At 51.4% G+C, this 11,671-nt stretch overlaps 1 protein-coding gene across 2 annotated transcripts in view; it reads left to right on the top strand.

The window, feature by feature from the left end:
* The first annotated feature begins 6,031 nt into the window (after nucleotides 1–6,031).
* Nucleotides 6,032–11,671, top strand: part of ACSS2 (acyl-CoA synthetase short chain family member 2) — a 31,058-nt gene continuing 25,418 nt past the window's right edge. For both annotated transcript variants that reach the window (XM_051802769.1, XM_051802768.1), the window contains exons 1-2: nucleotides 6,032–6,235; nucleotides 6,577–6,772. In XM_051802769.1, the coding sequence (XP_051658729.1) occupies nucleotides 6,112–6,235; nucleotides 6,577–6,772 (320 nt within the window). In that variant the 5' untranslated portion in view covers nucleotides 6,032–6,111. The remainder of the gene's footprint in view (nucleotides 6,236–6,576; nucleotides 6,773–11,671) is intronic.

Genomic DNA, 11,671 nt, shown 5'->3' with positions numbered 1-11,671 from the left:
CTCACCCCTGCTCTGCAGGTCCCAGGAGCTTTTGCTCGTGTCGCTTGTGATTCCTTCCAGATCCTTTGCTCTTTTGTTCTGCTCAATTCTCTGCCTTTGCCTATGGTTAAAGAAAACTTTCCCACTGCAGGATATTCTGATAAAGCCTCCCACTGCCTGTGGCACGTCCATGCAAGGCATAAGCTCGTTTATGTGCTGTGACATGTTCACCAAGGATAAGGTCCATGCTAAAAAGATGCTTTCTCTGATTACCATCACCAAGATGCTGAAACTGCATAGCCAGACCCTGGTCCAGGCTGTCCTGTTCAGGAGATGGTCTGGGATGAGTGGGTAGGCAGTAGGAGAGCAGGTGGTTTGCTGTCCTTCTCCTCCACACAAGGACAGGAGCCTCAGCCATCACACTGACCTTGGGGTTGCTCTCACACCTCTGTGCCTTCCTGGGTTGCATCCTTCCTGCTCTGTTGCCTCCTGCATACCCAGATTTTGGCAAGGAAGAAAAGACATTCAACTGCAGAATGAGCAGAGGAGCAAAAGAGCCCCAGAATGAGCAGAGGAGCAGAAGAGCCCCTTCCACAGGTTTCACTCAGAGCTGGTCCCAAAAGCAGCTGACAGTGACAGCACCCCAGAGCTGACCCCAATCATCTCCTACACAGAGCCCACCCCAGGCAAACTGAATGCATGTGCTCCCATGGGAGGGCTATCCCACAGCACACCTGGGACGTGTCTCAGCAGGATCCCCGTGGTGGCAGAGATGGTGAGAAGTGTGGAGAGACCCTTGGAGGTGCTTTGGCAGCACGTCCTCAGCAGGGCATGGAGGCTTTAACCACTTGTAACTCTCATGTATTTTCGAGGGGAGTTTGGATCAAGTGCTCAGGGGGAGGGAGATCTGCTTGTTTCAAGCTACCACCTGGCTGATATGCTCAGTGATTTGCACGAACAGGGATGTGATTCCCACACATTTATTGGCAACAAGGCCAGTCAGAAGGCAATGCCCAGTTGGGGCCCCAGGTAAGTCAGCTGCTCTACTGGAGCAGTGCTTTGCCCAAATTAACTCAGGTTTCCCATGTGAGGCTGCCTCATGCTCACCCCCCTGGGATCAGAAGATCTGAGATGCACGGACCATTTTACACTTTCCAGTTTCTTTACCCCATCCCCAGCATTTCCAGGAATGAGGTCTTTCATATCAGGGAAGGTGCAGTGAAGAGTCCCACCATGGCCAATGAACTGCTGCAGATGCTGCACTGAAAGGCTGTTTCCACAGGCATCCAAGCAAGACTCCACATATCCTGGCCAGTATCTTTTTTCTGACCCTCTGAGTCTCTACAAGAGACCTTAACATGCGTTAACATGTACCCTTTATGTACTTTTATTTCTTCACAGGAAGAGGAAATAAAGGGCCCAAAATGCAGCTGGTTTTCCTGGGCTGCCTGGTGAGTCAGAACAGCTGGGAGCCAAGCTCAGAGCAAACCCTGCAGCATCCAAGCCCACCACACACCAGCTTCCAGGGCAGGAACCCATCTGGATGCAAGATGCCCTGTGAGGGAGGGAGCTGGACCAGCAAGGCATGGACATGCAGCAGGAGACCTTTCTCTAGAGCCCATAAAATCACAGAGGGAAGCCTGGACATGTGTTCAAGGCCAGGTTGGACAGGGCTTGGAGCAACCTGGTCTAGTGGAAGGTGTTGGAAGAACAAGATGGTCTTTAAGGTCCCTTCCAACCCAAACCATTCTGTAATTCTATGATTCTATGGTATTTCGGCTGTGGAACACTGAAATGAAAGTGTGTTTGTGCCATGAGGGATCTGACTGATGGTACCAACTCTGCAGTTCGCAGCCCTGTACACTTGGTGCTTGGAGAGCTACTGGAAGAGGAGAGAGCTTGGGAAAATGCCTCTGGGAGGCTATATGGAATTTTCTGCTTTGCAGGTGCTTTCTGAGAGGAGATGCACCCTCTCCCCATCAGGTAGCTTCCTGGGCCCCAGCTGTGGGCAGCTGCAACACAACTACAAAATTCCCTGGCTGCAGCAGGCAAACTGGACAATGCTGGATGAGGGACAGCTGTAGGGCTGGTGGGACATGGTGCTGTCCTGGCCTCATGGCTTGGAATGTGCTGCACACAGAGGCAACAGTTGCTGGAGAGAAATCATGCTGCCACTGAGCCTGGTGAAGAATTTCAGCTGGATAAATCAGTGAAAGCAAAAGGGAAGCAGAGGGTGCCTCCCAGATCTGCAAACCACCTCTTCACTGGCCCTGGGACAGTCCCATGATGGGGAGAGTGACAAAGCCCTTTCCCAGCAGTGGGATGAACAACAGACCTGGCATGTAGGGGGACAAGGGTTTGTTGGAAAGCTGCTGGGCCCTGCTGGCAAATGCAAAATCCCTGAGACAGAGGCTGCTAAAACTAAAGGTTGGCAACTCGTAACAGAAAACTTTCGGCTTGAGGTGGCTTCTGAAGGCCTTTAGTGTTGGGTTACTGTTTAAAAGTGTTGTGTTTGTCCTGCTTCTCAGGAGAGGAGCAATGTGATTTCCAGTTGGTTTGTTAAATGATGTGCCATCTGTACCCTGAAACTCATGGGGCTGTGTCCAGACTGTCAATCCAAAGGCAGTGCTGGAGCAGTGCAATTCCCATAGCTCCTGGGGAGCTTCAAAAATACCCATGTCAGAGAGCCCAGGCCGTGTAGGCAAAATCACTTTTTCTTAGGAAAACCTCTTTTTTGTAATAGGGAACTTGGAGGTAATGAAAATGCTGGCTGGAGGAGGTAAATACCTTGCAGGGTTTGGCTGTGTTTGTACTATGTCCACTGGGCAAGCCTGGGCTCAGAGACTGGTGATCCCAGGCTGAAACTCCAACAAGGAATATGCTAAAATTGGGCATTTGGATACATGTGGACTTGTGTTGGAGACTTCACCTTCAGGTGATTTTTTTTTTGTTACTAACAATGAAATCAATAATGTGAGGCCACACTGCAGCTTTCCAGGGCAGGGATTTGATACCACACGGCTGAGGAAGCTTTGTTACAGTGCTGCAGTGTGATGTGAGGGTGGCTGACCCATTTGGGGTGTAAAGAGTATCTCTGGAGTGATACTGTCCACAGGGTACAGCCCATCTGTACATCACCTGAACTACTCCTGGGTTTCACCTTGGAGGAAACCAGTTGTGTCCTCCTAAATGGAGTCACAGAAGAATCTCTGCCCCCAAGCAGTGTGGGCAAGGCAGCAAACTGAGCCCAGAGCAGGGAGCTGCAGGATAAACATGTCCTTCAAAACTGGGGAGCACCCTTAGTGGAAAATACACACCACCACCACTGCTGCTTTTGTCTGTAGAACTGTTTCTGGCCTGTTTGCTGATGAGAACACTGCTTGAAGAGCAGACAGTGCTGACCAGTCCACAAGTTTGCAACTCCTCCCATGTACAGCAAGGCAATGCTCCCAGGGAGTGCACTAAACCATGGAGTACACCAAGGATCCTGATGTAGGCTGTACCTGCTTGCTGACACCAGACCACTGGAACACTGTGCCAAGTTCAAGTTTATGGACTTTTATGTCTTGGGTGTTCCTTGGCCCCAACCCAAACCACCATAAAATTCCCTGACTCCAAGGCAAGTGGCTCCCTGGGCACAGCAGTGATTTGCTCCAAGGGGTGATATTCCCCAGTGCAGAAGTGGAATTTGAGGTTTTGGCAGCCTGGCTAGGAAATACCACCTTGGCTGGCAATGCCATGGGGGCAGTCTGGCTGAACTCAGGGAATGTTAAAGACTAGGATGACAATGAACTGGCTGCAGGAGGTACAACCACAGGTGACTCCTGTCTCCAAGGGCAGACTCATGGAATCACACTGGTCTCTGGGAGACACCAGGTCCAGCCCCCTGCTCCAATGGGACTGGTTGCTCAGGGACTTCTCTGGTTGAATTTTGTCTGTGTCTGAGGACTGAGACCCTGCTGCCACTCTGAGCCCCTGTTCCAGTATTTAACTGCCTTCTTGATTAAAAATTTGTTTAATTTCTCACTAACTGCACAAAGTCTGTACAATTTTTGCAGGGGAAGGTGCTCAGTAAAACTGCCACAGCTTACTGTGCTCACCCAGCTCAGTGGTGGCGAAGTGGAGGGTCATGAATCCAAAGGAAGAGGAGGGACCAGGCACAGGGTGTGGCCATGGCCTCTGGCTTGTGTTGGGGCTATGAAGGAGGATCTCTGATAGAGCTCTGGGTCGCTCCCCTGTGCCTGGCAAAGTGGCAGGGACTGGCACTGAGGGGACTCAGCTCCTGGGGGACACTGCTGATGAGGGAGATGTGGCTGATGGGGCAGCTGTGCTTATGGGGACACGGTGCTGGCATAGGGGCTGATGGTGGGGGGCCATGGGCTGACAGGGGACACTAATGATAAGGGGGAGACACCTCTAATGGAGGGGACATGGCTCTGAGGGGACACCACCAACACAGGGACACCACTGATGGAGGGGCACGGCTGACAGGAGGAGGCAGCAGTGACGGGGGGACAGGCCTGACAGGGGGAGACACCACTAATGAGGATGATGGGTGTGACATGGCTGATAGGGGGACACAATGACAAAGGGGACACTGCTGATAGGGGGTCACCACCGATGGGGGGGACATGGCTGACAGGGGGTCACCACTGACAGAAGGGACATGGCTGGCAGGGGGTCACCACTGGCAGGAACACACAGCTGACAGCAGGGACATGGCAGTGGGCCTGTTGTGGTGACAGGAGGTCACCACTGCTGGGGAGGACATGGCTGACAGAAGGGACACGGCTGGCAGAGGAACACCACTGCCACAGCAAAGGCAGCTGATGGGGGGGACACGGAGTTCAGGGGGCTCACGGCTCATGTGGGGTGACATGGCTGAGGGGGGGCACCACGGACACAGGGGACACCGCTGACAAGGAGGACACAGCACTTGGGGGGCTCATGGCTGTGGGGTGACATGGCTGATAGGGGGGCAGCACTGACACAGGGGTGTGATAAACAAAGCCTCGAGTTTCTATAAGTTTTTGAATAAGAGTTTATTATATGGTAAAAGCAAGCAGCAGGCTGGGTGACAGAAATGGTGACCAGTTTCCCAAATCTGCACGCCTACTACAGGGTACATTTAGTATTTATCTTAGCTACTTCATGCATATTAATTATATCATATACATATACATTTTACAGGTTTTTGCTAAGTATTTAATATATGGGTTTTCTTACAGCTAAAGCTAAGAGGGTTATCTCTACAACTGGTCATAATTCATGCATTCTTGGATGAACAGTTGCCTAAAAAAAACTATATTTTATTTTTAGGATAGCAGAGAGGTTTAGGGCCCTTGACCTTGTAAGGGTCTGTTTTATTTCTTTATGGGGGTGTAATTAAGTTTTACAATCCGTTTGTTTTATTTTGACGTAATCACCCATTTGTTTCACGAATCACAATTATTTATTTATCACAGGGGACAGCAACGACAAGAGGGAACACGGTGTTTGGGGGGCACACGTGGCTGCAGGGGGACACACTGCCAAGAGGGACACGGCATTTAGGGGGCTCATGGCTGTGGGGTGACCTGACTGATAGGGGGACAGCACTGACAAGAGGGACACGGTGTTTGGGGGGCACACGTGGCTGCAGGGGGACACACTGACAGAAGGGACACGGCTGGCAGAGGAACACCAGTGCCACAGCGAACACGGCTGGTGGGGGGCACACGGCTGACAGGAGGGACACGGCGTTTGGGGGGCTCAAAGCTGTGGGGTGCCATGGCTGCCGGGGGACACCACTGACACAGGGGGCACTACTGACAGTGGGGACAGGGCATTTAGGGGGCTCATGGCTGTGGGGTGCCATGGCACTGACACAGGGGGATAGCACTGAGAGGGGACAGCACCGACAGGGCTACACGGCCGCAGGGTGCCCCATCTCCTCCCCGCAGCGCCTCACGGCCGCCCCTCGGGCCGCGGGGCCTGGCGGGCGGGCTCTGCCCTGCCCCTGGCGCTGCGGGGCGGTGCCGCCGCGCTCCCCGCCGTGAGGGCGGGCCGTGCCCGCCGTGCCCGCCCCCGCTCGGCGCGGCGGAGTGGAGCGGGCTGGGCGGCCCCCGCCCGGCAGAGCCCCGGCGCCTCGCCATGGTGCAGCCCGGGGAGCAGGCCCGGCTCTACCGGCCGCGGCCAGAGCTGCTGCCCGCGGCCCACGTACCCTCCTTGCCCCACTACCAGCGCCTCTACCAGCGCTCCGTGGAGGAGCCGCACGGTGAGCGGGGCCGGGCGGAGCGGGGCGGCGGGGCAGCGGCTCCCCGGGCCCTCCCGGGGCTGCCCGCGGGGCTTGGGGGTGTGTGGGGACCGCGGGGAGCCCCCCAGGGCTGAGGTGTTCCGAGGGTGCTCCTCCTGTCCGCAGAAGTGTCATCTGCCTCATCCCTCCCTGTTTTCTCTCATTCCTGTTTCCCTTCATCACTGTTTTCCTCATCCCTGTTTTCCCTCATCCCTGTCTGTTTCCCCTCATCCCCGTTTCCCTTCATCACTGTTTTCTTCATCCCTGTTTCCCCTCGTCCCCGTTTCTCCCTCACGAGCCGTGGCCTCCGCCTCCCTTTGCAGAGTTTTGGGGTGACATCGCTAAGGAGTTCTACTGGAAGAGCCCGCACACGGGACCCTTCCTGAAGTACAACTTCGACGTGACCAAGGGGAAGATCTTCGTGGAGTGGATGAAAGGGGCGACCACCAACATCTGCTACAACCTCCTGGACAGAAACGTCAATGAGAAGAAGCTCGGGGACAAAGTGGCGTTTTACTGGTGAGTTTCTGGGTTTGTTGTGGCTGGAAGGTGTGGAAATACCCCCGGAAAGGGGACAAACAGCGTCAGTTTCCGCTGAGGTGAATGGGAGGCTGAGAACCTGAGAGGCTTTAACCTTTAGGTGGGTACAGCAAGTGTTTGCTTCCAGTGTCCTTGGGAAGAGCTGTGCCGTGGAGCTTCTCTGCCCTTCCTGGGATGCATTGGAGTGCCCGGCATAGCAGCGGGGAGCACCTGACTTCCAGCTCTGCCTTTGCAGTTGTACCTGCTGAGAGCTCAGAGCAGTCAGAGATGGGAGTGAGACGGGAGCTACAACTCCCTGGTGAAGGAGGTAGATGTGGACAGAGACTGGGGTGAGGAACAGCTAATGCCTGACAGCTAAAAGCTCATAAACCCCATATCTCCCGTGTTTTTGTATTGTGGGTCTGGCAAGCTTCCACTGCTGTGGCAGAAACGTTCCCCAAATACCTGAGCTTATATATTGATTCATTGTACTTAAACATGTTAGCACTGGTGCTTTCAGAAAGACTGGCTTATCTACCTTTGGGAAGAAAAGTTACTTCCAGCTCTATCTCAAGTATGTTTGTATTTTTTACCAGAGTAGTTACTAGTGTTAAAATCTATGTGAAGCCTTATTTTCATGCTGATGAAAAGTAGGTTTCACTGGCAATGCCTGAGCTCCAGAATTAACAATCCCTGCTGAACTAGCTCAGCTGGCACCTCAGCTGTGTCCCCAAACACAGCCATGCCTGGCTCTCCTGTGCATTTTGCTGTTTCCCTTGAAATGGTGTTTATGCTGCATGGATATGACTGTATGTGGCAGTGCAGAAGCACAATTAAATGTACCCTGTGTTAGGGATGCACTCGTTGGGATATGGGGAGTCCCTTCAGCAGAGCAGCTGGAGAAGTCTTACCGTCATTGCAATAAAAATGTCAGATTCTCTAAGTGATCTGTGCAGTTGAAGGTTTCCCTTGGTGTAAAGGGCTCACACTGGAATTTCTATCCAGAGCACTCCTGCCTCAGCAGAGGAATTACATGCACTGCCTAGCAAATAATCACATTGATAAGGCACAGGTGAAATGTTGAAAGTGTTTATACTGCCCTGACAGTTAAATACATTCTCAGCTCGCTCAGATGCAAAATGACTGTGGCTTCTGAATGAAAACTGTGTAAACTCATTCAGGTAAAGGTGTGCCAGCAAACAGAGCCATTTGGCAGCCAGTGCTGGGCTTTATGGAGGGACTGGGTACCTTCTTCTTGCACATAAATCTTTGGGTGACAGCGAGGCAGCAGCCTACAGCTTTAATTTGGGCTTGGTGAAGATTTTTCTTAGTTATTCTGGCAGCCTGGGTGTGGGTATTTATGGTGCTGAGCAAAACTTGGAGTGGATATGAGAATGGTGGGTGACTGTCAGTTGTAGTGCTTCACAGTGCTGAAAAATAAGGTGTCTCCTCCTCCTCAGCAGACAGTTTTCCCTGATTGTTTTGGGATAAACTTTCCTAGCATGGGTCTGTCACAAGTGACCTGGCACTGCTGTGTGGAGGTGGGAATGTTGTGCCAGGTGGGGATGCCGGTGGGAGGGATGGAAGAGGCACACTGGACATGACATGGGTGGTACTGACCTGCACACCTGTGGCACTGAGGACTTGAGGAAGTGGGGCTGAGGGCTGTGTCTCACAAAATTACTCCTCTCTAGGCATGTGCTTTTCTTCAAAACAAAACAATAATTAATTGCTCTCATCTTGTCCTCTGACATTTTGTGTTTAACATTCTGGAACGAGCCTGGCTCCCTAAAGCACTTGAGGTTTGTCGTGCTGTATGAAAGAGGAAAAGAGAAATTAAAGCCTCTGAAAGCCAAATAGGTTTTTTTTATTTTTGAATACCCGAGCTTCTAAGAAGTCTGTAGCCTGCTAAGTGGGAAAATGTGCTGACCTTGTACCAAGGTATGGGTGACTGCCCACCTCTGGGAGCTCTGAAAAGATACAGGACCAGAGTCTCTGCTTTCAGAGAGGAGAAATTAGGGAAGAGGTGAATAACGTTTGGAGGCATTGCTGAGTGTCTCTGGGAAGTGATGTGTGCTGACAAAACTCAGCTGCTGACTGGCTGTCTCCAGCCTCGCTGGGGTTGGAAGGAGCCAGCAGTTCATTTGAGTTTGTTATGGCCAAGCTGCTCTGGAGGTTCCTGCACCACCAGCAGTCCAGAGCTGCCCAAATTGGCTCCACTCAGGGGGTCTAATCCCAAGCCACATGAAATTGCATTTTCAGCACAAGGGGCAGTACAAGGGATTGCTTCATGCACCAGAACTTGTACATAGGTGACGTTTGCTGTCGTGGTGGTGTCCTCACGGTGCTGTTAGGAGGACTGTGTGGTTCAAAATGCCCATCCTGAGTTGCAGGAAACACTTGGATTTTAATCCCTGTGGCCTGTTTCACTCTGGTATCTCACACTGCTCACGAACGTTACAAGTATTTCTCTTTCTGCTGCTTTTGATTCCTCTTTCTCTGCTTGGTATTGCTGATGTGGCCTAAAAAAAGGAACAGAAGCTCCAGGAAATGCTTCTGATAAAGTGCTGCTCTCAAAAGTGAGATCTCTTTCACAATTGTGTGGAAAGGCTGGGGTCGGTCACAGTGGTTACTGCGGAGGTGGGTACCTGTGGTGACATCTGTGGGATTCACAGGTGAAACACATGCTGGACAAACTGCTGGGACACTGAGGGCACTTGCAGCAGTGCTGAGGACTTTGTCATGGGTGGTTGGTTAGGGCAGGAGCACAGTATTCCTTCAGTGTGCTGTAGACATGCCCACGACACTGGGGCAGCCCTTAGTTCTGTGCTGAAGTGTCTGTCAGTGATCTCAGCTAAACTTCAGCCTGGGCAGCTGTGGAGGTAAAAGTATAACCAGGTGGGAATTCAAAAAGAACAACAGCCATTGCAAAACTCTCTCTAATTAGACCCCGGGGTGTGAAGGCACTTGGATGCAGCCTGCTCTGTGCATAACCTGTGCCTCTGGTTCTCAAACCAGTCACTCCAGCTGCAGTGCTGGTGGTGCTGGTGGGACCAGGGGACAGGGGCAGGAGGTGCAGCTTTGCACAGTGTTTTTAGAGTCCCTGTAGCCAAGCTGTGGGGGCTTAGCAAGGGGCTGCTGGCTTCTGCCTGCTCTGGGAGAGTGTATTAATCTTCTGCTTTCTTAATATTGACATATGATATAACACACCTAGAAAGGAGCAATAAGGATAGTAAAGCCTGCTGGAGCTCTCTGGAGCTTTGTTTAAACAAGAGAATAACTGCATTATTCCCTTGTTCCCTAGAACAAGCAGGACATGCAAATATAAGATGAGAAGGTGTGGTTTATTTGGTTTGGGTTTCTTTATTTTATTTTATTTTGAAATGTAATACAGGATTTATGGGCTTGTAGCTCTGAGATATCTTCTAATAAAACTTTCTGCAAGAAAAAAAACCCACAACTATAGAGCACTTTTAAGAAAAAAAAAAAACAAGAAGAAAAACAACCAAATCAACCCACAGATCTGTCATATGCACAGAGGCTGTGACTGAGGATGCTGGCTGTTAATATCCAGCCTTTTAAAGTGTTTAATTGTAGCCAGTTTCTCTATGATGCACTTGGCTCTGCTGCTCCCACTGGCTTCAGGGCTTTGGAGTGTCCCATGTCAAATTGACTCTTCATTTCTTTGGTAACTTCCTGGATGACTTTTCATACTTCCAGTGATGAAGCCTCTTTCAACACTCTTCTGGTGGTGAAAGCACACCCCTAAATCACACAGTTTGCTTAAAGAACAAAATTCACCACTGGGAAGGTTTTTACTGATCCACATTTGCAGGCCTGTGCCTGGTCAGGTTCATGCTCACAGCACTGCCCAGGCTCAGCACAGCTCCTTTCCTGATGGGGATTTCCATGGGAAAAGGGGTGGCCCCTTCAGCATCCTCAGAAATCTATGTCATCTCCCTGCTGTGTGTGCTGAGTGAGAGATTGGTGGGTTTGGCAGATATTAATTCTTTTGGAAGCATTTCTGGACAGTACAGTGCTCTGCTTCTGGAGATGAAGGAGATGGGATGCACCTGAAGTAGGTAAGAAATTACACCAAATGTATTAGTGTTTTATTGAGCTGTAAATCTTGTACCCCCTTCAAGGGCAATGACAGTTGTAGTTGCCATGCCAGAAAGTGTAACTCTGTTCTCTCTTGGTGAAATCTGCCAGCCTGGGAGGGGGTTACAAAGCTGGCTGCATGTGCCTGAATGCTCCAGAAAGCATTTCTCATCCCTCCAAATGACAACATCTCTGACTGAGCTGTGTGGGTAGTGCAGGAGTGGGAGTGGTGGGAGCATCAACAGAAACACAGGATTGAAACGTGGAGTAAAGGGAGTAGTGTAGCAGCTCAGACACGTCCAAGTCATGTGCTTTCCCAACTTCTTTGGAATTCTTCCTCTCCCACTTCTGGGACAGTCACCCAGCAGTGTGGTTAGTGCTGTGGCAGTAGTGCAAGCAGCTGCTGTGTTTGGATACTCATATGTAAGTGCAAACTGGGGCAGGAGGGACTCAGAGCTCATCCTCAGGTGTAGCTCCCTGGCATTTCTCCATAGGTGGAGGGAGCCTCCAGCTGTGGGCTCTTGGCTGTTTGGAGCAAGGCCATGCTGGGCTGAAAATTAACCAGTTCCATGTAACTGCTCTGATTGTCCTCCTGTGTGTTTGGTTGCAGATGAGAGATGAAGACAGTGCTGCCTCAGGGCAGCATGGTGATGTCTGCTTAAAGCTTTGGAGGTTCTTGGTTTGGCCTGAGAGGCTGGAAGACACAGGGATCATGGTCTGAAACTTGTTTCCAAGGTCTGTGTGTGTGTGTGCACCGAGACCTGGCCTCTGCTGGTTTTCTCCTTGAGGTTCTTCATT

Source organism: Manacus candei, unplaced genomic scaffold (assembly GCF_025592945.1).
Source record: "Manacus candei isolate 608988 ecotype Guabito, Panama unplaced genomic scaffold, ASM2559294v1 h1tg000057l, whole genome shotgun sequence".
NCBI lineage: Eukaryota > Metazoa > Chordata > Aves > Passeriformes > Pipridae > Manacus > Manacus candei.
Note: the sequence above shows the minus strand (reverse complement) of the source record. Positions and strands in the feature narration are given on the sequence as shown.